This window comes from Castanea sativa, chromosome 5, assembly GCF_040712315.1.
Source record: "Castanea sativa cultivar Marrone di Chiusa Pesio chromosome 5, ASM4071231v1".
In the NCBI taxonomy this organism is placed as follows: Eukaryota; Viridiplantae; Streptophyta; class Magnoliopsida; order Fagales; family Fagaceae; genus Castanea; species Castanea sativa.
In genome coordinates, this window is record NC_134017.1 from 58,914,994 (window position 1) to 58,940,686 (window position 25,693).

At 34.8% G+C, this 25,693-nt stretch overlaps 1 protein-coding gene and 1 long non-coding RNA gene across 4 annotated transcripts; both read left to right on the plus strand.

Annotated features, from left to right (window-relative positions):
* The first annotated feature begins 1,774 nt into the window (after positions 1-1,774).
* On the plus strand, positions 1,775-13,810 carry LOC142636551 (putative 3-hydroxyisobutyrate dehydrogenase, mitochondrial). 3 transcript variants are annotated; one of them, XR_012844355.1, is made up of 11 exons: positions 1,775-1,951; positions 2,319-2,407; positions 2,691-2,805; positions 4,770-4,920; positions 5,942-6,024; positions 8,495-8,590; positions 10,124-10,266; positions 10,936-11,020; positions 11,329-11,408; positions 11,591-11,709; positions 13,432-13,563. XR_012844355.1 is itself a non-coding variant. In XM_075810805.1 (10 exons), exons 1-10 carry the CDS (start codon positions 1,826-1,828, stop codon positions 13,517-13,519), a joined length of 1,056 nt encoding a protein of 351 aa, XP_075666920.1. In that variant the 5' UTR covers positions 1,777-1,825; the 3' UTR covers positions 13,520-13,810. The 3 variants fall into 3 exon arrangements, 2 of the variants coding, with proteins under 2 accessions (XP_075666920.1, XP_075666921.1); XM_075810805.1 differs by lacking the exon at positions 11,591-11,709 and having other exon boundaries at positions 1,777-1,951; positions 13,432-13,810; XM_075810806.1 differs by lacking the exons at positions 2,319-2,407; positions 11,591-11,709 and having other exon boundaries at positions 1,803-1,951; positions 13,432-13,810.
* A 2,188-nt stretch (positions 13,811-15,998) lies between these two features.
* On the plus strand, positions 15,999-20,562 carry LOC142633293 (uncharacterized). Its single transcript, XR_012843864.1, has 2 exons — positions 15,999-17,858; positions 18,039-20,562. It is a non-coding gene; the product is annotated as an uncharacterized LOC142633293 (long non-coding RNA).
* The last annotated feature ends 5,131 nt before the right edge of the window (positions 20,563-25,693 follow it).

The window sequence follows — 25,693 nt, forward strand, 5'->3', positions numbered from 1 at the left end:
GCCATGTTATTATTCCATTAGACATATAAGCAATAATTTAATGGAAGTTAATGGAGAGATCAACAATGCTCATTTTTTAAAGTTTAGAGACTAATAATGCTTACTCGAAACTTAAGGGACCAAAAACACATAATAGACAAATTTCATGGACCAACATTGTATTTTCACCAAATATATTTGGTTGGAGATGAGATGCTACTCTCTCTCTCTCTCTCTCTCTCTATATATATATATATATTGTTTGGAGATGGAATGCTGTATCAGAAGCATGGTTTTAAAAACTGGTATGATCAAAGAACTGGTTTTGGTCTTAGTTCTTGGTTTTACTTGATTTTTGACTGGTTTTGATCGGTTTTAGGGTTTTTAATAAGATCGAATTGGTGTCTGGTTCCTGGTTGAAGTGGCCGGTCTGATTACAAAACTGTGATTAGAAGTGTCTTTAGATTTTAATTGACAACCAATAATTTTGTTTAACAGTTGAGAATTTAAAAGGAGTGATGATAAGAATTCTATAAATTTCATTACATATATTTTAAGGTAAATTGTAAATTAAATCCCTAAAATTTGGGGGTGTTTGGATTTTACACCTGGAAGTTTCAAAATTTAGATTTTATCCCCTAAATCTTTGTGGTGTTTGGATTTTACTCTTTAAAATTTGAAGGTGTTGGGATTTTATACCCTGAAGTCTCAAAATTTTGGGTGTAAAAGCCAAACACCCCCAAACATTATGAGATAAAATCCAAAGTCTAAAACGTTTAAGTGTAAAATCCAACTTCCCCAAACTTTAGGGGGGTAAAATCCAAAATTTGAAATTTCAGAGTATAAAATCTAAACACTCCCAAACTTTAGGAGTGTAATTTGCAATTTACCTTATATTTTAAAAAATCTTAGGTTTATTGACGGCCACTAACGAAAGGCTATAATTGAATTAATTTGAATTGAATTGAATTGAATTGAAGAACTGGGGCGGTATTAATTTCTTCAATCATGTTACTATCTTCACCTCGAATACAAATCTTCTATACCATTTTTACTATTCCACTTTATGTTCCACCAGTTATAACTTGCCATATATTTGTTTAACTTTCTTTATAAAATAGCCAAAGTTTAGAATAGAAAAAAATTAACACATACAAATTGTGATTGGTAGAACATAGAGTGGAACACAAAAAATGATATAGTGGGTTTATATTCTATGATGTTTTGGGTTTGCTATACAGAATTTAGTGTGTCCTAATCTTGTCCAAATCTTCTGTACCATTTTTTGTGTACCATTTTATGTTCTACTAATCACTGCTTACTATGTTTTTATTTTACTTTCTTTATAGAATAACTGAAGTTTAAAATAAAAAAGAATTATACACATGACAAGTAATGATTGATGGAACATAAAACGGTACTATTAAGTGAAAGCAAATCTTTATCGTCTTGAATTGAATTAAAGTCCCCCTTTTATTCCGCGAGTGAAATCTCCCTCCGAGTTTTTCAGAAGAGAAATGATATGTCCACAACATTTTTACAACAAATCCTAAGTAGCAGGATGTTACTGGTTGTTATTGTTGAAGCAAAAAAGTAATTTTAATGTTAAGTTCAAATTTGAACCAATAACAACTAACCACCTATGATTTGTTGTAAAAATATTGTAGACGTAACACCTCTCTTTCCAGATAAAGAAAAGAAAAAAAAAAAAAAATTGGCAAGAAAAAGACATTGTCTTTTATGAATAAACAATCATATACTATTCTATTACAAATTGATATAATAATAGAAGTGAGCTTCTTGTTTATATTTATCTACACAAGGTGTAGTGGTAGTTCATGAGGCGATGAGTATGGCGATTTGCAGGGTGAGAGCAGCACTGCTTTCCCTTTCCAACCACAAATCTTCTCTTATATCCTCTTCTTCTTCTTCTTCTTCCTCAATACGCAGTTTTTCATCATCCAAGTTTGAGGTAAAGCTTTCTTCTCTTTCCTCTAACCGTTGCCTTTTCTGGGTCCTTAATTTCTTCTCTGCTGAGATATAAGTGCAACCATATACAGTTGATTGTAAATTAAGGCAGCCTAAATGAGTTAGCTCTCTGTTAAACAATGAATTCTGCAATTTCATCATGTTATTTCCTTTGAATTTTGTGAAAAGATTTGATGATTATATATATTGTGGGTTGTGGCTTTCTGGGGTATGAAAGTTCAGGCTCCAAAATATTTATAATCGCATCAAGGGTTTTTAGCATGACCGAGTTGAAAATCTGGCATTTTTTTTTCCTGTGAGTTTTTTTGCAGAGTTGTTTAAGAATTTCTCAAACTATTTATGTATTACAGAGTGTTGGGTTCATTGGGCTGGGAAATATGGGCTCCAGAATGGTGAATAATCTAGTGAAGGCTGGATACAATGTGACTGTTCATGACATGTAATGTACTTGAATCTTTTCTTTTCCTCAAGTTAGTATTTTGAGTTCTTCAATTTGTTTGGATTTCAATTAGTTATTTCATTTTTTGTACAATAAGAAATGTTCAAGTCAGTGCAGAATTCACATCATGCCATGTAGAAAATGAGGGCAATGAACATTTACTTCATGGCAGTGAGGCCCTTTCAAGTGTGCTGTAAATTTAATTTGGGCTGTTCCGTTGATGAAAAGATTACCAAGCACATATCTAATGTGAATTAATGTGGAAAGTTTGGTTGATTTTCAGAAATTGTAATGCCATGAAGAAGTTCTCTGACATGGGAGTTCCAACAAAAGAAACACCTTTTGAAGTTGCAGAAGCAAGTGATGTTGTAATAACAATGTTGCCTTCTTCATCTCATGTGAGTTTTATACTTCTATAGTTTCATTCTTTTTCTCTTTGTATACACCTATTCAATTCTATTATTTGCATCGCTTAGTTCCACGGTCTTCCATAATGTAGTAACTCACCAAAGTTAAAGCTTAATCTTCTTCAAATGTTTGCCATCACCTAGTTTGGATGTTAATGTGAACTTTTCATCATTTAATAGAAGGAATATATATTTTATGGATTACTTCCATTCAGTCTAATCAAGTTTCCCTTTCAATTATGTAATTTAAATCCAAAATATTTTTTGAGAAGTCATAAAATTGTTATTTAATATTAGTTAGCCATCTCATAATCATTATCAATATTTCTTGATTTCTTTTTTATCCCACTTAAAATTTCACACTCGAATTTTAGTCTGGCTTGTCCCCAAACCTTCATATTCCAAATATATCTCCAATAATTAATTTGGAACATTATCTTTACTCAGTAATTTAGTTTCACACTGTATTTTAGTCTGGCTCATCCCCAAGTACCTGGGAACTATTTTTATAGGACCCTGGTATTCTATCCAACTTTGCAAATGATAATGTCTTGTACCTGATTCTTAGTGAAAGCCTATTTTTATTTTAAAATCTGCCGGGTGACAGCAACTACCTAGTCAATTACCCTATATCATCAAAACCCACTGAATTATATCCTCATTGTTGACACCATATTGCATGCTTTGCCTGCACTGCTGTTCTTCTGTATTTCTTCCAAGCATCTAAAGAAAGTCCACTCATCTTCAACTTTAGTGAGTTTTAACAAGCAAAAAAAGAAATAAAAGCTCTTATATTAATGAAATTTATCACTATTTGAAATTAGTTTTTGTTTAATATACAACTAAACTATGAATGTGATGTTTTATATTTGGTGGACAATATAAAGCTTCATTTTTGCTGCTTAGATTCTGTATCAAGTCCATGCATATACATTGATGATGCTTGAATATATAATCAAAATAAGAAAAATTACATTGTGTGAAGGACCTATCCATCTTAATTATAATAGGATTCACTATGTACCTTCACTTTTTAATTTTCTAGTTTGAAGGATCTCTTCGTTGATTTGTTCTTCTTCCACAGTGGAAGAAGAACAAATCAAGTAAAGCAGTGGAAGTTCCACTACTTTTCTTGTTTAATACATCCCTTGTAAAATTCAGTTTCACTGGCGTTGCTCTTGTACACTTAGTGTGTACATGAATGATGCTTGTTTGGCTATTTTGGATTTTTTTTAATCAAGAAAGGAAGAAAATATTGAAGATGCCATGGATCTCTGCTGCATTATACAAAACACCTAGGAGATGACAACTCTAAAAAGAAGAAAATATTGATATCATAACTTATCAAAAAAAGAAAATATTGATATCATAACTTTTGGCTCCAAAGTACCTGTCAGCTTTGCTACAGATTTGTATGTAAACAGTACCAACAAGTCATTTATGAATTAAATTACTGTATGGGTACATATTGTGCTAATGATGTCAACAAGAGAGCACAATGTGAAGAACCATTCAAAAATCAAATATTAATACAGATAAATAGAAAGTTACATATTTTTGGGGTTTGATTGAAATAATTATTACAATGGATGTACCTAGTGCGCAAAACTCCCACTTTTATGGGGTGTGGGTGTGGGTGTGGGAGAGATGATTGGTAGATAGCCTTACCTCCCAATTTTGTTTTTGAGAGGCTGATTCCCGGGTTTGAAATAATATTCAATTTAGTTATTATTTCTTATAAGATGTCTTTGTGAGTGCTATAATGTTTTCTACCCGAGCACCAACTCAAATTTTGATAGGTTGAGTTTTGAGTCTATAACACGAGAGTATGGTCTTGAATTTGTTTTGTTTATATTTTTATAATGTTTCATTAACTCTTTGTAGACAGAATGAGCGTCTTTTTTTTTTTCCCCGGTCTTGATGCCAGAATCAACATACTGATAGAATTTATGTAGGTATTTGACGTTTTCACTGGACCAAAAGGTTTGCTTCAAGGTGGCAATCTCCTAAGACCATGGTTATTAATAGATTCATCTACTATTGATCCACAAACATCGAGAAAGCTTTCTGTGACTGTATCTAAATGTAATTTAAAGGGAAAGAAAGGTAACACTAACTAGTAAATTAAAGTACTAAGCAGACTGTGTTTTAGCTTGACCTGCCTGCCAGTCATTTGTGATGCTTGCCATTGTACATGTTAGTTATAATCTTGTCTATTATAATTTAGCAACTTTTCAAGTTCTTGTCCTGTCTGTGTGTAGATGGCTGTTGATATTTTGGCTATAAAGTAGTGTATCCACATAGCAGGGATGTGGATTACTCTTCAAACTTCTTTCTATTTTCTCTCTCTCTCTCTTGCACCTTGATTCAAGATCCTACAGGACATACACAAGAATGGAGCGGAAGGAATCATAAAAATGAATTACATAACAGGAGATACAAAATAAGACACAGGAAACACACTTGGAAAACACCAATGTCATGAACTTCAATACAATCCTGGAAAGGGGACTAGGTCTTAGAACTAGTGACTCTCTAATACCAAGCTGAGAGCAACAATTACAGAAACTGACTTACCTTTAACTAGTAACCTTTTTTGATGCTTTTTAATTTTTTTTTTTTGAATCTTTTAACTAGTAACCTAATACATATTAAAATGGATAATGTGATAGATGAAATATTCAAAATAAATTCTAAAGTTACTGAGTTTTGTCTATTAACTAGTCAAGAGATATAAACCAAGATATCAGTTGATATTGGAAAATAGGAAAATACAGAATGGAACTAAAAAGGACTGCATCTACTGAGAAATCAATTATTCATGCATTGGTTCTGTCACGATTATGTACTCTAAACATAGCCTTACCTTAAAAGTATGGATCACTTAGTATGTTATAATCTTTTGTAGCATAGACTCATCTTAACAATTTGGCATTTCTAATGAGCTACTTTTGGTGAAACCTGCCTTCATATTGATTTTGAACCAGAGAATCTCTGATTTATTTATTTATTTTTGGTAGGGGAGGAAGTGGAATTTTGATACATGATCATAATTTTATCTTTAGATATGCTTGACTTACCTTATGCTTGTCCATATATAAGGACTGACAGATTTCATTATTTGTAGACAATTTGGTAATTCCTGTCATGTTGGATGCTCCAGTATCTGGTGGTGTTCTTGCTGCAGAAGCTGGCACACTTACTTTCATGGTATGATTCCACTTTTGTCCTTCAAAGTGACTTCTAGCTCTACCACTTTGAGTTCTCTCATTCCTATTACTCCAAATAAGGTAGAAAGTAGCTTGCCAAGCAAGCTTATGTTATGTGTGCCTGAAACCATTACTTAAAATGAGTATCGATCACCCTAGTGAGCTCAACCACCCACTCACTATCTATCAAAAAGACACTTCAAAAGGTTCTCCCTCCATAATCTTCAAATGATAGAGCACTCAATATAAAGGCGATCCTCTTGTCTCAAGCTTACCCTTCAGAAGACACATAAAAGATCCCCCTTGGAACCCCATCTGACAACCTTTTTGGCTATATGAAAGTAAACAAGCTGAGCTTCTCTGATACAGTTATTCCTTTTTTTCATGGTTTCTTTTTAGTTCTGTCAGAGTAGTCTTGTCATCACAGGATATTGTGTTTTTTGGCCATAAAAGTAGCATATTACAATTCATAATGAACTAATTAGAATCAAGAATTGTTCAACTATAATTCCATGGCTTCTTGTTGCCCTCACCTTCTTTAGTGGATCCTTATTACATCTATTTGAAGCTGGAAATGCATGGCTTTGGTGTAGGCCCATAACTACCACCTACACCAAACATCACTTGTTTAGAATTTGACTGATGATCTCAAATTTTTCCTATCTGATAAACAGAAATCCTAGCTAATCTAGCAACCTGCTATCAGTTTAAATTAAAATGTAACGTATCTGTAAGTGCTAACCAATTTGGCAGGATCAAAATTCTAACCAGAAGTCAACTTATTTATGCCTAATCATTTGGAAATTTCCTAATTTAAATTATATTGCATTTGTAGCAAAGTTTGCCACCTTTTAGTATAAATTTTAATGGCATGGTCCTCGATTATTAGTTTTCTCTCACAGATGACAATCTGTTATGCCAATGGTTCAACATTTTTACATAGTTAGGTTTTCTTTCTGAAATTATATTTAGCTACTATTGTTTTTTTTTTTTATAAGTAACGATAAAAATATATTAGAGAAGTACACAGCCCCGTACATAGGAAATGTACTAAAGAGGCAAAAACATCAAGAAACCAAATTACAATGATCAAGCAAAACAGGAAGGGGAAGACAAGAAAAAGATGGTAAAACTAAACACCATTCCAGAAGAGTAAAAAAGAAAAAAGACTTAATCTCAATAATGGACCGATCGCGACCCTCAAAACTTCTAGAATTCCGTTCCCGCCAGATACACCACATCAAACAGTGCGGCACCATCCTCCAAATCACTATATAGTGATGACGCCTGAAATTGCAAGCCCAACAATCCAATAGATCCACTACCCTTTGCGGCATCACCCAACAAATACCAAATAAGCAAAAGACCATACTCCACATCTCAAAAGCTATAGGACAGTGAAGGAGGAGATGATCAACAGATTCCCCACACCTTTTACACATATAACACCACTCAAGGACAACAAAGTGCCTTTTCCGAAGATTATCAATAGTAAGAATCTTGCCTAGAGCAGCAGTCCAAGAGAAAAAAGTAACCCGGGGGGGAACCTTCGATTGCCATATCATTTTCCAAGGGAAGGGAGTGGCAGTGGGGGGAGGGGAAAGGGAGTGATAATACCCACTCACCACAAAACCACGGCTGCTAGCTAGCTTCCAACAAAGCTTGTCAGAACCTACACCCCGCACCTTTGTGGAATAGATTAAAGCCATACACGAATCCAAAGAGTGTGACTCTTGATCATTCACAAAACGGCGAAATTGTAGGTTCCAAAAAATACTCCCATTTGCATAGCACATAACCTCAGAGACCGAAGCATCCCTTGTCCTACTAATATTGTATAAATCTGGAAACGCCTCCTTAAGAGGACTATCCCCACACCACACATCAACCCAAAACTTCACACGAGTACCATCACCCACATCATACCGGAGGAACTTGGAAAAATTCAGCCAACCCCTTCTAATGGACTTCCACAAACAAACACCATAAGCCCCAGACACAGATTTTGTACACCAACCACTCCAGTCATTCCCATACTTCGCCCCAATGACCCTTCTCCAAAGGGCATCATTCTCCTCACCATAACGCCACAACCATTTGGCTAGAAGGGCAGAATTAAACCTTCTCAAGCACCGAATGCCTAGCCCTCCATTCTTCACTGGCCTACAGACTTTAGACCAATTCACTAAATGAAGTTTACGATCGTCACCAATACCATTCCAAAGAAAATTTCTTTGTAATTCCTCCATCCGCTTAGCCACCTTAACTGGGATAGGAAAGAGAGAAAGAAAATAAGTAGGCAAGCTAGAGAGAGTACTATTGTTGCTTTTTCTTCATTTAAACAAGAGGATTGTTTACAGCTAGGGGATCTGTATGGTATAGAGGTTGGGGAGGCCATGTTAGGTTGAAGGCACCAAAATTTTGTATTCTGATAATGATCAACTTATGAACAAAAGCTAGCATTATTCCAGGTTGGTGGATCCGAGGAAGCTTTTCTGGCTGCAAAACCCTTATTCCTTTCAATGGGCAAAAACACAATATATTGTGGGAAAGCAGGAAATGGTTCAGTAAGTTCTCATACATTCTTGAAGTTTAACTTTCTGATGTTATTTTTTTTACTTATTTCCATAAGGAGTAGTTGAAAGTTAAATTAAATGATGGAGAAATAAGTTAAAACTCTCAGCATACACTCCTAAAAACGTCTTTTATATTTCCCTTCTGAGGTGATCTTACTTTTCTGAATAAACTTGGACTAACAGAGAAGCATACATGTCACTGCACAATGTTGGGATGAGATGCTATAAAATATTCTTATATCAGAGAATGAAGATCCCATATTGAAACCATGCGGTTTTGTTTATTTAATAAAAAGTTGACTTATGGTAGGTATTGTTTGTTTAAGATATGGGTTTATGACTTATTATGAGTAATGGTCCAAGAGGCCTAATTATATTGTAAACCCATGTAGGGTTAACCCTAGCGCTTACAAGTACCCTCATTAGGGTTCTGTGTGACACACACTTGATCATATGGTAAAGATGTAGCCGCTGGGGCTTTATCCTGTGGTCGTGGGCCATCAGGCCAAATTGTGTAATTCCCCTGAGTCCTCTTTCTCTCTCGCTTCTGCATCCCAACATCAATACTGACTATTTCTGTTCTTTATTTTAACATTGTTTGTGTCTGAGCTTCATATACTCATCTTTCTAAGCATAATTGAGAGTTTAAATAAAGTTATTTGGAAGATATAAGTGAGTGATGAATCATATAACTTTGTAATAAATACCAAAAAAATCATTTTAGGTCCTATATAGCATCTTTTAGCATTTAGGAACCATCATGAAGAAAGCTTTATTGTTGTGGCATAAGAATATATGATTAGTATAACCTCAATATGTTCAATGGAGAGCTAAAAGAATCACTTAATAGTCTCCAAGAATCCATTTAGATTGGTCATTTGGTTTGTTGCATTAATATTATGATTCATGTGGTAATGGAAGTTGTGATCACTTGAGTTTGCTTGGTTCTCTTTGCAGATATTCTCTGGTACAATCTAACATAATTTGCCTCTTGCTTTTTAACATGAATACAACATTGATTATATTCTGTGTTTTGAGGTTATAAGCTACTGTCTTATCTAGCATGCCCATCCTGACACATTTATTTGGATAAGAAGATATCAGTAATGTGCTTGCAATGCATACATGGAAATCTGGATGACTGATCAACTCAAATGGGTCCAACCCTAGTCTCAACTGGAATGTGATATGTAAAAATCTGCCTCATCATGCTTAAATCTTCAGCTTGCTTTTGTGGTAGTTCACCATTCAAGAGTGAGATGTTTCAATGTCGTACATCAGGAAAGAAATGGAAAACTTTAACAAATGATCAAAATTATATCTGTTTAAGGACATTCTTCTCAGGTTTCCTTTCCTCATCCTTAATCATCACAAGAGCATACACTTCCATGTTGCCTGTTTAATAGTCTGTGAATGAAGGAAATATAGTTATTCTTTGCTTATTCTGGAATCTTGTTCTTAACTCTTAGCGAATCAGAATCTGTTGGAAGTATTTGATACTTGGAGCACGGGTTTGTTGTATAGGCTGCAAAGATCTGCAATAATTTGGCAATGGCTATTAGCATGCTTGGTGTTTCAGAAGCCCTTGCTCTTGGACAGTCTCTGGGAATTTCTGCCAGTACTCTGACAAAAGTATTCAACTCTTCAAGTGCTCGCTGTTGGAGTAGGTATTTAATACTTCTTTTGTACTCATCTGTTTGTGACATTTGATACTCTCCTGCAAACAAGACTACAATGGAAGCACAAGTACCCTAAACTAGTTCTGAAGTTTGTGCTGAAAGATGATCTTAATGTGACTAAAAGTTATAAATCGGCAAAACAAAAATGAATTAAGATTGGAACCTCTTTCTTAAAGTAAAACTTTGTTGGCAGAAATTTGCATAAGATAAACCCAATTTTTTTTTTTTTTTTTAAAGGTACCTTGGAGACACATAACATAGTTTCCCAGACTCCTCTCCTTTTATGACATCGGAAAAAACCTTCATTAAAAGAGTAATTTGGATGAATACATCCATATATTTGATGTAGAAACCGTTTGCAACCATCTATCCCAAAAGCTATGCTGTTAGAAGTGGGCAAACAATGTATATTGAATTATTGAGCATTCACCACCACTAACACCGCTAACAGAAACAGATCAGGAATATGGCTTTTCTAGGTCATTGGATATCAGTAGTTCAATAGTGGTCTTGAGAGATATAGAAGGTGAGTGTAATTGAATTTCTCTACCAGTGGGGCATATTATCAGGTTGTCAACCTTGTGGCTCAAATTTAAGTAAATCTGCATTTCTCCTGGGTTAATCAGTATTTATATACTAAGGACATGCAAATGACAGTGACAGCTATAATCCAGTTCCTGGAGTGATGGAAGGAGCACCCTCTTCTAGGAATTATGACGGTGGGTTTGCATCTAAGCTTATGGTAAGTGGTTTAGCTTGTTTGCTTTTAAAATGATGACTTTATTTATGTTAATTTAGATAACATGGTCATGTACTCCCCAAACCTGTGGTGTGCCTGTACTCTCTGCTTCACTTGTTTGCTCAATCACTCAGTGGGGCACCTAATCCTTGGATGGGCTTATTTGAGAGCTAAGATGGGTCAAGTAGGCTAAAGACCTGCCTACTATTCTTGGTTTTTCTTGTCATAAAATATTATTAGAAACATACCTAACTAGTGGTTTGTAATTTAAATCTTTGGATCTGATCTTTATGTACTACTTTGTGCTGCAGGCTAAAGACTTAAACCTTGCAGCAGAATCAGCCAAAGACATTGGTCAAAAATGCCCATTAACATCCCATGCTCTAGAGATGTAAGTCCTTTTTCCTTTGTATTACAATTCAGGATTCTCATAATTCTAGCATAAAATATTGTTCAGTTTCTGATCTTCTGATAATCATTTTATCACTAGTGACTTCAGTCAGCTTTCATTGCATATTGAGTAATTCTAATAATATATCTTGAACCGTGTTGTACTCATTGTCTAATTTCTAGACTGGAGCCGAGACTGGGATGGACGAGGATTATTGATAAAACATATTGCTGTAGCCCAGACTAGCTAATCAGACTAAGCTCAATTGAATTGGCTTTTATCCTAAACTACTTCTATAAATGTAAAGACGCCAACCCATATGCTTTTAGTACAGAATTTGCATGACTTATATGTTGTTTTGAGGCCAAAAAAAGAAAAATAAAAGAAAAGAAATAAACTATGAGGCTAATAGAGTATGGAGAACGTCAGATACATGTTTGTATAAAATAAATTTTTTTTTGAGAGAGTTTCAACCTATGACGTCCGCTCCTAATTATAGTTCTTTATCATCAGAACAAGACACAAATGGGTTTTTGGTGTAGGCGGAGATTGAACCCCAAATCTTTTATTCAACCATTATTTTTGCTGAGCTGCTACTCACTTGATTGACCATAGAGCTTATAAACCTCCCCTTCTTTGGTCTTCTGTCATTTTCCAAGCCCTACTACCAGCGGTTGACTGTCACACCAGTCAAAATAGTACTCCACTATGTTTTCAATAACGGTGTGACTTTTTGTGTGAGAATGATGTGGCAATCATGGATGCTTAAAATATTTTCAACGACCAAGATTGACAGAATTCTAATGTGGTTTATCCTAAATAATCTAGAAAACTGGATTCCACTTAATGAAGTCCATCTCCTTAACTTTATGTCTCTTGATCTTCTTCTTCTTTTTTTTTTTTTTTTCCTCATTTTCAGATGTGGTTTTGTGTGGAGTACACAACTATCAAGTTGGTTGTTTCCATCTTTTTTCCTCCCTCATTTTCAGTTGTTGTTCTGTGTGGAGTCCACAACTATAAAGTTTAAGGTTGTTGAGTTGGTGGCTTGAATAGTGCACATGGAAGTGCACAAAGCACTAAGTCCTAGCTATGTACAACGAAACCACTTTTTCCTACTGCTAATAGAATTGGGTATCCTCCACAGAAAGCACAAACCGACCACAGTCAACCATATATATCTGGCCAAACGTCAGTTTCACCCAACTTTGATCCTTTACACACCAGGTTTAGAACTCTTTGGATGTATTTGGACTTGGTTTTATGTCACCTTTGTAATATCTATATTTTCTTAATGAAGCTCTTTTTTTGACTTTGCCTGTGTACCGAGGCCAAAGGCTTCAACCACAAAAACTTTGTCTTTTTTGTGTGATTGCTTTTTCTATTTTGATTTTGCATAAACCTATTAGTATTGGATAGATTCACAACAAATAGGTACCAAACTTTTGGTATCTCTACAATGGTCTTTCCTCAAAAATCAGTCCATTACTTAACCTCTTTATCTAACCTTCATGACTAGTGATTATTACCTTTCCAACCAAGATTATCCTGCAATTTTTTCAAACTTCATTTTCCTTTTTCTCATATGTTGGGGCAGTCTTCTTCAAACTTGAATATTGGAACTGAACAAACTTGTTTTTGGCTTGACCTTATCATTATTAGAATTATTATTATAATTATCTTCAGCATCACTATTACAAAGCCATTTTGAAGGAATTGAGCAACCTGTTGCATATCCAAGTTTCATTTGCAGCAATCTGGATGGTCGCAACAATTTTAAGTAATTAATATTTTAATTAAATTCTGAAGCTATTACAAAATTTGATATAGGCTGGTGTTAACATCTTGCTTGTTAAAGAAGATAAATTGAACAAAAAGTTGTCATGCCTTATCAATTTTCTGCCCTATAGAATTTGATGAAAACTATGCGATAGTGCAACAAGAACAAGAGGGTGAAGCTTGAAATTACCAATGCAACATGTTAAGTTGAATCATCATAAGCTGATGAACCAATTCTTTCCTGCAGATATACAGAGCTTTGCAAGGATGGCAATGAAACTAGGGATTTCTCCTGTGTTTTCCGTCATTATTACTCTGGCATGGATGAGTTATAGTTCAACCAGTAAATGAAATGCTTGTATTCGGCCAAAGAAAAAGGTTTTGCTTGTAGAAGAAGCTCAAGTGTTGGAAAACTTTATGCTTCTTTTTTAGCATCCGATTCTTCGCCATTTCACACTGGTTTGTTACTTGTTAGAATTGTTCGTTTCTTTAAACTGGTTGAATTCGTTGCAGTCTTGTATATTTTGTCTGAAATAAGTTGCATAAAGCACCAGAGTATCTAATATCTAAATTTATATCATATATATACAATAAAAGATGGGTCTTAAAAGACATGGTTGCATCAAGTGAATATCTTGTCTTTGCTACAAATGGCTGTACTCATTAATTATTTAACTTTAGTAAGGAATTTATGCATCGTGTTTATTTTAAAAGGATTAATGAATGTGCATTAGTAACAAACTAGTAAATTATCAGGTAGTGAGCAGTGATTTCATCTGGACAAGCTTCCAAAGCAAAAACCAAAGGGAAGTGTTAGATATTTCGATTTTAATTTCATAAATTAAAAAAATTGTACAATGACTATTTAATTTATTGGGAATTTGCGGATGAATCAAAAGTTAGTAGCAGTAAATGGGACCCCCCTAACTGTTGTGAACATTAATTTTGATGCAACGGTTAGAGAGGATAAATTTGATGAAACAAATTGATCCTCTTCACAAAAACCACCAAGAGCCTTAATATTTCCTTAGTCAGGCCATAACAATTTGATAAAACTAAGGAAAAAGAAATGTGTGGCATCATTGATTCATTGACATGGAATTAAGTAAAGCAAATATTTAAAATACAAATATAATAAAGAGAGACAGAGAGATCTGTTTGCAATGTTCAAACCAATTCTAATAGTTACTACCTGCAGAAGTTTATGAATATCATGGACACCGTAAAATTATATTGACTTGTGTAATCTGAAACGTTAAAGCTCACTCTTCTAAAGAAGCTTGTGAATGGCGAACTGGTTTGGACACTTAGATCCTATACGCTTAAATCTATTTTCCTTGGGGTCATATGTGGGGCTGTCTTCTTCATACTTGTTTTCGGCTTTGATTTTGTCATCATTAGATTCTAATTATAATTTTCTTCTGCATTACCATTACTAGGCCATTATACAGGAATTGAGCTTTGCATATACAAGTTTCATTTGCAACAATCTGGATAATTGAGACAAAACGTTTATAATTTAAGTAATTGTTAATCTAATTATACTGTGAAGCTATTCAAAATTTGGTATAGGCTGGTGTTAACATTTTGTTAAAGAAGATATCTTCAAGAAGATTTGGCCATGCCCCATCAATTTTCTGCCTTATAGAATCTGATGAAAATTAAGCTGTTGTGCAGCATGTTATCTGTAGTAGAAAATTTGTTTCCATAGTATTTAAAGGGACGAAACCAAACACGTAAAATATATTTTCTGGAGTATTTTTAGGAGCACAACCAAACACTTGAATATATTTTGCTATAAGGAAAATATTTTCACTTGAATATATTTTACGGTCAGGAAACATTTTCTGTCAAACTGAGCGAGCCTAAGTCACACCTGTTTGGACTTTGGAGAAGGAAGGGAAGGAGGAATTGACGAAGAAAGAGAGTTCTGTTAGTTTTGCTGACATGGACCTGAGTTGGAATTTTAATTGAGGTGGTTGATTTTGATCGGGCCAGGTGTGTCGTATTGCAGAAATTGCACATTAACCAATTGCGGGGGATATGCTCACATTGAAAAGTGAAATTGTTTTCTTACTGAAAGATAGCATGAGTGGAGGGATCGCCTAGAGTTTCTAGCGTACTTTACTAAGTACGTATTTAAAAAAAAAAAAAAAAAAAAAATCCCCACTCTTCTTTTAAAAATAAATTATTAAGATTCTACAACATCACCAATCCACTAATAAATCCGTAAATTTGTCTTTCACAAAACTAAAAAAAAAAAAAAATCCTATTAACGATTTTTTGTTGTTGTTATTGTTGTTGAAGAAATTAACTTTGTTGAATCTGGATTCATATAGCAGTGCTTTTGCGTCGATGAATTTAAAAAAAAGAAAAAAGAAAAAGAAGAAGAAGAGTGGATCTAGATGTTGTTTAGTATTCTAACGTGGATATGAGTTTTTTTTTTGGAAAGATTGAGTTAAGATGGAATAGTGTAATGATGATATGACAGAGTCAGATGCCACACAAGGTTTGTCTTATCCTCTTCCTAACCCTGGCTTAGCTTATTACTCACACACACCCGAACCAATTGCGGGCCCTGTCCTCCCTCAGGCCCACAGCCCACCACATCTTCAATTCCCACAACACTCACCCACCCTCAATGCTGATTTGGGCCCGGTCCTCCCTCAAGCCCACAGTCCACCAAAACCAAACCACACACCCCTGTCATCACAGACACCTCAGCCCAGCCCACGCTCTCCCAGCCCAGCCAAAACAAACACCCATACCCCTACACTTATCCACCCTCCTTCCTTAACATTTCAAGCCAAAAACAATAAACCTACACCATCTGATACCCCATACATGCCCACCCTTGCTCCCAAAAGGAAAATATCTAAGAAAGAGCTCTCCATCTTCACCAAAAGACTTAAATTAGCTCTGAACTCTTTTGAACCTATCTAGCTCGACCCTGTCACCACGACCCTCATCCTTCAAGCCAAGATCGAATCCTTCATCCTCGAAGATGAGCATAAATCCCACTCCCCGTTCATTCCCAAGATCCATGGAGAGCCACTCAAAGGTAAAGCTCAAACCCCAACCTCTCTAAATCTGATGTACCCATTTCATCTGTGGAAGTTGCACACACACTTTCTATTCATACGGCCGAGGAGGCGGGCCTTACCATGCCCCCACCTTCACCATGAGGGCCCTCTGTTGGAACTGTCGAGGTATCTGCAACGCCTCGACAATTCGAGCCTTAAAGGCTCAAATAAGTGGCACTTCGCCCAATTTTATTTTTCTTTGCGAAACTAAGGCATCTTATAAGAGAATGAAGGAAGTTATGGTTAAGTTAGGTTTTCTAAATAGAATTGTGATTGATGCCAAGGGTTCAGTTGGCGGTCTAGCCTTGATGTGGAAGTCTGATAACTCCGTGAGTGTCTTGGAATACAACAAAAATCTCATTGCCATCAAAATCTCTAACCTGGTGAGTGATTGGGTCCTAATGGGCTTCTACAGTCCACCTTACCCCTTCAAAAAGGCCAAAGCATGGATGAACCTAACGACATTTCTTGAGTCTGTTCAATGCCTCTGGGTCTGTTTTGGAGACTTAAACTACACTTTGTGCTAGGAAGACATCTGTGGAGGAAGTACAAGTTCCTAATCCTCCACCAATCACTTAAGAGACCTTATGTTTGAGTTCAGTGCTGTTGATTTGGGGTTTTCAGGGAACAAATTTACTTGGGCAAAAGGGAAGTGGGGTAGTGCAGCAGTTAAGAGAAGGCTAGATAGAGGTATTGCAAGCATTGCCTGGCGGTTAGCCTTTCCTAAAGCCTCCATATCCCACCTCAGAGCTGTCTGTTCTGACCACACGCCTCTCCTTTTGGATACTTGTCCTTAGGATGCCTTCGCCCATAGACCTTTCCGTTTTGAAGCAACCTGGATTCGGGATCCTCGATGTTTGCTGTCATAGAAAGCGCATGGAATGAGGATGTCATTGGGTTTAATTTCACCAGGTTGTGCAAAAAACAAGAAGCAACCCGCCAAGCCCTTCGTAAATGGAATAAGGAAGTTTTTGGCCTCTGTCAAGTTAGAACCAACACCCTCATTCAAAAGATCTTTGATGTTCAAAATGCCAACCCCTCAAATAGCAATGGCAGATCCGAAGCAGCTCTTCAAGCTGAACTTAGGGAATGGCTCTTGAGAAGCGAGGTTTTATGGCGACAAAAGTCCAGAGAACTATGGCTTAGGGAGGGGGACAAAAATACCAAGTTCTTCCATATGTCTACCATCATTAGACGTCGACAGAATAATATCGACGCAATCAGGTGGGAGGAAGGAGTTTGGATCATTGATACGGGGCTAATCTGATAGCATTTCCTGGATAATTTTAAACAGCATTTCACAGCTGAGGAAGTTAATTTCCCAGATCATTTGGAAGATCTTATCCCACCTGTCATTTCAAAGAAAGATAACCTGGCTTTGTGTAGCATTCCCACTCCTGAGGAAATTAAAGCCACCTTGTTCCAAATGCCTGACCTAAAAGCTCCTGGACCCAATGGTTTCCCTGTCGCTTTTTACAAAAGCTACTGGTCTATAGTGGGAGAGGACGTCATTAAAGCCCTTACATCGTTCTTCACAGTTGGTTCTATGGCCAAAGAAATTAACAATTCTCTTATTGTCCTCATCCCAAAGGTACCTAACCCTTCCTCTTTTAATCACTATAGGCCTATAAGTTTATGTAACATAATCTACAAAATTATTTCCAAGATTTTAGTGTCTAGAATTAGGCCTCTCCTCCCCAGATTCATCTCCCCCTGTCAATTTGCCTTCATTCTCGGTCACTAGATAGCTGAAAACCAAGTCATTGTTCAGGAGTTGCTCCACAGTTTCAAGGTTAGGAAAATCAAAGCAAGACAGATGGCCATAAAGATTGACCTCCAAAAGGCGTATGACCGGGTACATTGGGATTTTCTCCAAGCTGTTCTCTGTCAGCTGGGTTTTAATGGAATGTTCATTGGTTGGATTTTGGCATGGGTTTCCTCAGTGTCATTTAAGGTGCTCGTCAATGGCGGCAAGTCAGATCAATTTAAGCCAGGCAGAGGGCTGAGATAAGGGGACCCCCTGTCAACCTATCTCTTCATTATTGGGCAAGAAGTCCTTTCCAGGCTCTTGGAGAAAGAATTTGCTCTAAAAAATATTGATGGGGTTAAAGCCAGTGTTTGTGCTCCACCAATCACTCATGTAATATATGCAAACGACATTATTCTCTTCTCCAAGGCAAAAAGAAACAATGCTGATGCCATTGTCAAATGCATCCATAAGTACTGCTCCTGGTCTGGCCAGAGCCTCAACAACTCTAAATCTGGGGTATACTTCTCTAAGCACTCCTCATGACAAAATTACAGAGCTGTCAAGCACATTTTGCAGATGAAAAAGTTGAAAAAGGATGCTATCTATTTAGGCTCCCCCCTTTTCTTGTCTAGAACTCGGGTAAAGGACTTCAAATACACCACTGATAAGGTCGAAACGAGGCTCACAGGTTGGAGAAGCAAGTGCCTCTCTTGGGCAGGGAGATCAACCCTTTTAAACTTAGTGATCCAGTCCATCCCTACCTATGCCATGTCCTCTTTCAGCATCCCTAACAGCGTTTGCAATAAGCTAGATTCTTTATCTCGAAGGTTCTGGTGAAAACCTAAGAATTCATAGGGGAGGTTCCTAGCCCTCTTTGCCTGGGACAACCTATGCAAGCCAAAAACCAAAGGAGGTCTGGGGTTTAAAAAAGCAAAGTAGATGAATAATGCTTTGCTAGCTAAACTCGCTTGGTTGGTCGCATCCAAAAGAGACAGTCTATGTATGTCTATCTTAAAGGCCAAATACAGAGTAAGAGATGATTGGCTAAGAAGAGAACCCCCAAAAAGTGCTTCTCCAGTTTGGAAAGCTATCGAAGGTGTGAAGGAGATCATTGTCAAATGTGCATGTTACCTTATAGGGGATGGAGCCTCCATTAATGTATGGCTAGACCTGTGGGTTCCTTGGATCCCAAATTTCATTCCAAAGCCAGCACAACCTGCCTTTGCCGAGACACCTCTTATGGTATCCATTCTCATAAATGGACCACCCAAGTGTTGGAATGAGAGTCTTATCCATTATCTCTTTGAGCCTTCATCAGCAGAGGCAATCCTTTCCATCCCACTAGCATCACACCGTAGCATTGACAAGCTCATTTGGGTGCCTTGCCCAAAAGGAGAATTTGCAGTCAAATAAGCTTATAAGGTCGCCAACCCAATCTCATCACAGAGTCCCCTTTCTGACCAGCTGTGGAGAAGGCTTTGGAAAATCAAAGTGCCTGAAAGAATCAAGATGTTGCTGTGGAGGATCGCATTAAACTCCATTTCGGTCAAGGAAATTCTAGCTCAGAGAATGGGTTTGGAAAATCAGGTGTGTGAACTTTGCCATAAAGCCACTGAATCTTCCTACCATCTATTCTGCCTTTGTCCGGTAGCCAAAGCAATCTGGTTCACTTCTTGCTGGGGATTAAGAGTTCATGACCTCAACATTACCACCTGCACTGATATTGTAAAGCTGGTCCTTGATCCTCCTATACCCGCGGCATAGGGAGTAGACACAGAGCGCATCACTACAATCTTAGCATTCACGTTGGATGAAATATAGCACTTGAGGAACCAAATCATCTTTGAAGATACCAAGATAGACATCATCGCATCCAACAATTGTATCTCAAGTAAAGTAGCCGAATACTCCAATTGCACAACATGGAAATTCAATCTCCACCTCCTGACTCTCCAACAGCTTGGTCACCTCCCCCAGTGGGCACCATCAAGCTCAATGTAGATGCTGCAGTTGGCCCCACATTCACAGTTCTGGCGGTTCTTGCTAGAGACCACACCAGGGTTCACATTAAACTTTGGGTCAAAAAATATGTCAGTTGTCTCCCTGTCCAAGCCAAAGCTACCTTAGTGTTGTGGGCCATCAACCTTGCCTCTGCTGAAGGGTGGATGAGAATCATCATCAAAGGAGACTCCAAAATTTGTTTCGATGCACTTTCTGATAAGGACTCCTTGCCACCTTGGACTATTAGTAATATTGTTAGTGATGTTTTTTCTACTTGTATGTCTTTTATTTCTGTTTCTTTCGTTTGGGTCAGAAGAGTATGTAACGAGGCAGCCCATGAAGCTGCTAGGTTTGCACTCCTTTCATTTGTGTCTAGTTGTTTCTCTTTGGACAGTCTGCCTTTGGTGCTAGCCATTGTTTGTAAGGCGGACTTCCTCCCTTGTTCTTCCCTTTTTTAGTGATTTGAATTGGCATTGAAGTTTAGCAAAAAAAAAAAGAAAAAAAAAGATGATATGGCAGGATCTTGATCGATTGATATGTCAAATTTTTACTAGTTCTCAATTGAGCCAACAGCATCATCATTTTTTTACTTATCAATAATCATCCATCACATCAACTGTTTGTAAAAAAAATTGTAAAATAGTTTGTGGCTTTAACTTAATAACAAAAAATGCTTACCTGGCAAATGGTTATATAGATAATAAAATACTATTAAAAAAATTTACCATCACACACCCTTGGTGCTATAGCCACTTTACAAATATAAGTTCTTGTGGAGTGCGGAGAGCACAGGCTCGGGTTCAAGTCACCAAGAGAGAGCTTCACATATATTTACACTTAGTTAGATTATGTAAGAATAGAAGTTCTATCTTGTATAGGAAAAAATTTAATTGGTTTTAAAAATGAGACATAAAAAATTTAAATAAAAAATCTTAATAACAAAAAGAATAGAAATAAATAACAAAAAAAAAAAGTATTTTCGTCTTTTTAAAAGAAGAGTAGTAATTTAAAGAACTTTGCACGGTAAAGTACTCTTGAAATTCTAAAAAATTTGAATCTTATAAAAAATTGGGATTGTAGCCTCTGGGCTGCCTATAAATGTGGGAATAAATCATTGTCGCTTGATACATCTTTCTCCAATCTTAACAATAACTCTTACTCTAGCAAACCCTAACTTTTTTTCCTTTCAATGCAATTGAGACATTTTGAAGGAAAAATCAAAATAAAAAAACCAGAAACACCCTCCGGAAAATAATGACGAGATTAGGGATCTACTAGAATGTCTTCTCATTCATATCCTTTCTTTCTTTCCAACAACATTTGTCACCCTTTTTTTTTGTGTGGGTATCTACCATGTAAATCTACATTGCAAGTTCAATGTAAATATATATATATATATATATATATATATATATATATATATATATATATATATATATACACATATTAATGTGAAATATGTGGATTTCTTTCTATTAAGGAAAAATTTGGGTTCAACAAGTCAACAACGGAATGACCGTAGAAACGAAAGAACATTATAAATATATCATAGTTGGTTTTGGATTGGTCATACTATATTATCAATAAAAAATGAATGTTAGTAGAACAAAAATGTAAAAATTTAATAATTAATTTTGCATCTTAAAAATCAGAGAATAAAGTTTAATATTTAAATATATATTTTTTAAAAGTCATATATAAATATATATAAAGCTCCAATTTAATTTAATTTTTTTCCTTAGGCCTCCAAATGCATTAAGCTTCCCCTGGTAGTGGCCCTTATCAGTTCTACCTTCTATGACTATCATGTTAGTGAACCACAAGAAAGGAGTAAGATTCACTCTTTAAATCGTGTTAAGTTTTTTTTGCTAGCTCCATATTGATGGGACTTGCAACATTGATAGCTTGTTTATTTTTGCATGTGTTTTTTGTTCCTAGTCTTGAAATGGGTCTACAGTACATGATAGCTCAAAATCCTGGAACCATTTTCATTTCTAGATTTTCTGGTTTATGAGTATCATCGGTGCTTTGTTTTTTTGTTTGAATAGATTTGAGAATAAAAAAAAAAAAATTAGGGTTAATCTTTTAAGAGTAATTGAACAAAAAATAAGCATTACCTTTTTGCTTTTTTTTTTTTTCTTTCATTATAATTTGGTTATAATAATTAAAAAAGTTACGTTGGAGATATTTTTTATATGGTATTTTTAGGAATTGAGTAGTTTTATCTATACTACTATTTAAGGGGCTTCCCCTGTTTGGATTCCTATTTTTTTAGTTCAAAAATGCCCTTATAGTCCTATATTTAAATAGAGACAAAACTAAAGGACAATCCGGTAAAAACTCATTTTTTTAGTTTAAAATTATCTCTATAATCTTATGTTTAAGTAGAGACAAAACTAAAGGATAATATGGTAAAAATGCCACTCTAACTCCCACTAAAATATTACCTATAAAATAGGATAACTTTCCTGTTAATTTTCAAATTACTTTATCCACTCATAAATTTGATTTTCAAAATAAAAATTATATATATAAAATAAAATAAAAACACATTTTTTTCTACAAAATAAAAATTATATATATAATAAAAAACATAGATTTTTTTTTTTGTTACAGCTTATGTTTAAGTCAGGGCAAAACTTGATAAAAATATTTCTTTAACTTCCACGTAAAACACTATCTACAAAATAGGACCACACTCTCAGTACACTCACGTTGGTTTTCAAACTCAATTTGCATCTTCTTCAGTTCTCCAATTCTCTCAATTCTATGTTTTCAAACTCCTTTCACCTACCTCTTTACTTCAGATTTCACTACAAACAACAAAAATAGCAAATAGATTTGAGATAAACTATTTTTTAGATCAAATCTCAGCCCTCTCTATCTCTGATCTCACTTTTTTATTTTTACATTTCTCACTTCAATTTCTCTCTTTATTTGGTCATGTTTTGCTTATTGTTATTTCTGGACTTACTGGATATTTTCTGATGTGTAGGCAGAGGAGATCAGCGTGAGAAGTAGAGAGAGTAAACTGATTTTGGGTGCAGGGTATTTTCTCAAAAAAACACGTTCCAGGTTAGTTTTAAACTCTAATGCTCATAATACTCATCAAGAAGACACGTTCCATGTTCCAGTGTTTACCACCTTGGCTTAAATTTATGGGTTGCTCCCTCCAATCAACCCTTTCATTCTATATATGTGCAATACGAATATCTAATACTATTCTCTCTTCTTTCTTTTTCTTTTCTGTTAATGGAAATTATTTCCCCCCCCCCCTTTTTTTTTTCTTTTGAAACCATTTATAAGCTAAGGTGATAAACGCTAAGGTGATAATTATTATAAACGCTAAGGTGATAATTGTTATGGAAAATCTTTCAATTTTTATAATTATTATGGTTTTGTTCTATTTTGGGTGTGACAGCTGTGAAAGGTTGATGTTTTTTTTTGATAGTTTTGAGCTTTTGTTTCTAGGTTTTGTTGTTCAAACTTGAAAGTGGCTAATATTCTCAAAAAAAAAAAAAAAAAAAAGAAGAAGAAGAAGAAGAAGAAGAAAGAAAGTGGCTAATAAGCAATGATTTTTTTTTTAAGTCTTGGATTATCGTTTAGCAAAAAAAAGTCTTGGATTATCAGATTATGTGTTAATTTTCTTCTCCATGTGTTGTTTTATCTCCAACAAAATCTTATTATTTTATCATGATTTAGATTTTAAAAGGACTACACTTTATTATCATTATCCTTTCCATATCATTATCTTTTTTTTTTTTTAATTTTTTAATTTGGTCAGTTTGATGGGTGTTTAAGTATTTTCTCTAATTAATGACTATTTTTTAAAGAATAGGAATGATATATATTGATTTGTCTTTATTTTTATTATTTTTTTGTGGTTATCGGGTTTGACTCATTATTTTAGTGTATGTGTTCTAAGTGGTGCCCTCTCTTCCTCTTATTATTTTTGTTTGTTGTTTTCCTTACATTTAAGCCTTACTCTCTATTTTTTTGTATTTTTTTAGGGTGACATATCAACAATTTGGTTAGATTGCATAGCAGACACATTAGATGAATTCGGGTGAGCGAAGTGGTAGTCAATCTATCAAGTAGTTGTTAAAAAACATTTTTTGTATGCTTAACGAAACTGACCATATCAAACTTAGTGATAATAAAGGCTGAGAATTGGTAGCCAAACAAACCATGCATTTTGAATTTGCATCAAGTGTTACCTATCCTCAATTAATAAATTTGCATCAACGTTTTGTTTTGTTTTTTTGTTTTGTTTTTTTTCGGGGGTGGTGAGTCCTTCAACATTGGTCTCCTATTTTTTTACAACTTCAAGCAAAAAAAAAAAAAATCCCAATGTTTTAGGTATTCTATTAATATGCCAACATTGTTTTACATTTAATTTTTTTTAAAAAAATGTTTTAAGTATTTTTATTCCTAAAATTTTACCTATTATTTAAATATTATTTAGAAGTAATTTTTCCCTGATTTTTTACTTTTATATTTAAAGAAAAGAGGAAAAAAAATAAAAACCCACGTTTTATAGATTCTCAACCAATTAATAACATGAAGCCTTTTCTATACAAAATATATATATGTATATATATACTAGCCTCTGAGCACGCGCTCACGCGTGTGCTCAGAGGCTCTTCTATTTTTTGGGTAATAATTAATTTAGAGTATTTATTATAATTTAGGATTACTACATTTTCTAATCACAAAAAAAACCTAGAGGTGTGATGAAAAATTATTTCACCTGCTAACGCATAATACTCATCACACCCCTAGGTTTTTTTTGTGATTGAAAAATGTAGTAATCCTAAATTATAATAAATACTCTAAATTAACTATTACCCAAAAAATAGAAGAGCCTCACGCGCGTGCTCAGAGGCTAGTTTTTTATAGTGTATATGTGATGCTTGTATATAGTCACAAAAGGATGTTAAATGAACCATTTCAACTTAATTTAAAAATTCCAGTAATGCACAATGTTAGATGATTTATGTTCAAAAAAATTAACTTTAGATAACTTCTATTTTTAATGAAAAACGTATTTATATATATTTGTTATCACTTAATTTATCAAGTTTTCAAATAATTGTTTTCTAGTATAATATTCGTAACATAATTAACAATAACCATAGACTATTTTATTTAAGATTAAGATGATTGATAAAATTATATTAGTGCAAATACTTTTGGACTAGTTTTCACATTCAATATTAAGTGCATATATTTGTTTTTGTTTATTTTTATGTTTATGTTCATGTTAAAGTATGTGATTTTGTTTGTATTAGTGTTTATGTTGCACATATATTTGGTAGGATTATACATTTTCTACTCTTCACCTACAACATCATTCAATTGTATAAAAAAATTGAATTCAAAAGTTTCCTAGGTTTCGATTTAGTTATCATAATTTATAGCAAACCTCTAGTCTTGTCTTTGGCAGGTTCACGACACACAATTAAAGAAATAAGTAGCATAATTTCGAGCTTATTAGAGAATAATGTGAATGTTTTTAATCTAAATCAATTGGTGAGAAAAAAAAAATCATAATATTCACATCATTTGTCTTGGGGGAATTTTTGAGCATTAATATAATTTGGATTGCATTCACTGCAAGCTTTGGTGTCTTTCCATTAAGGCTGTTTATGGGTAAAGTCTGTTATATTTTTTTG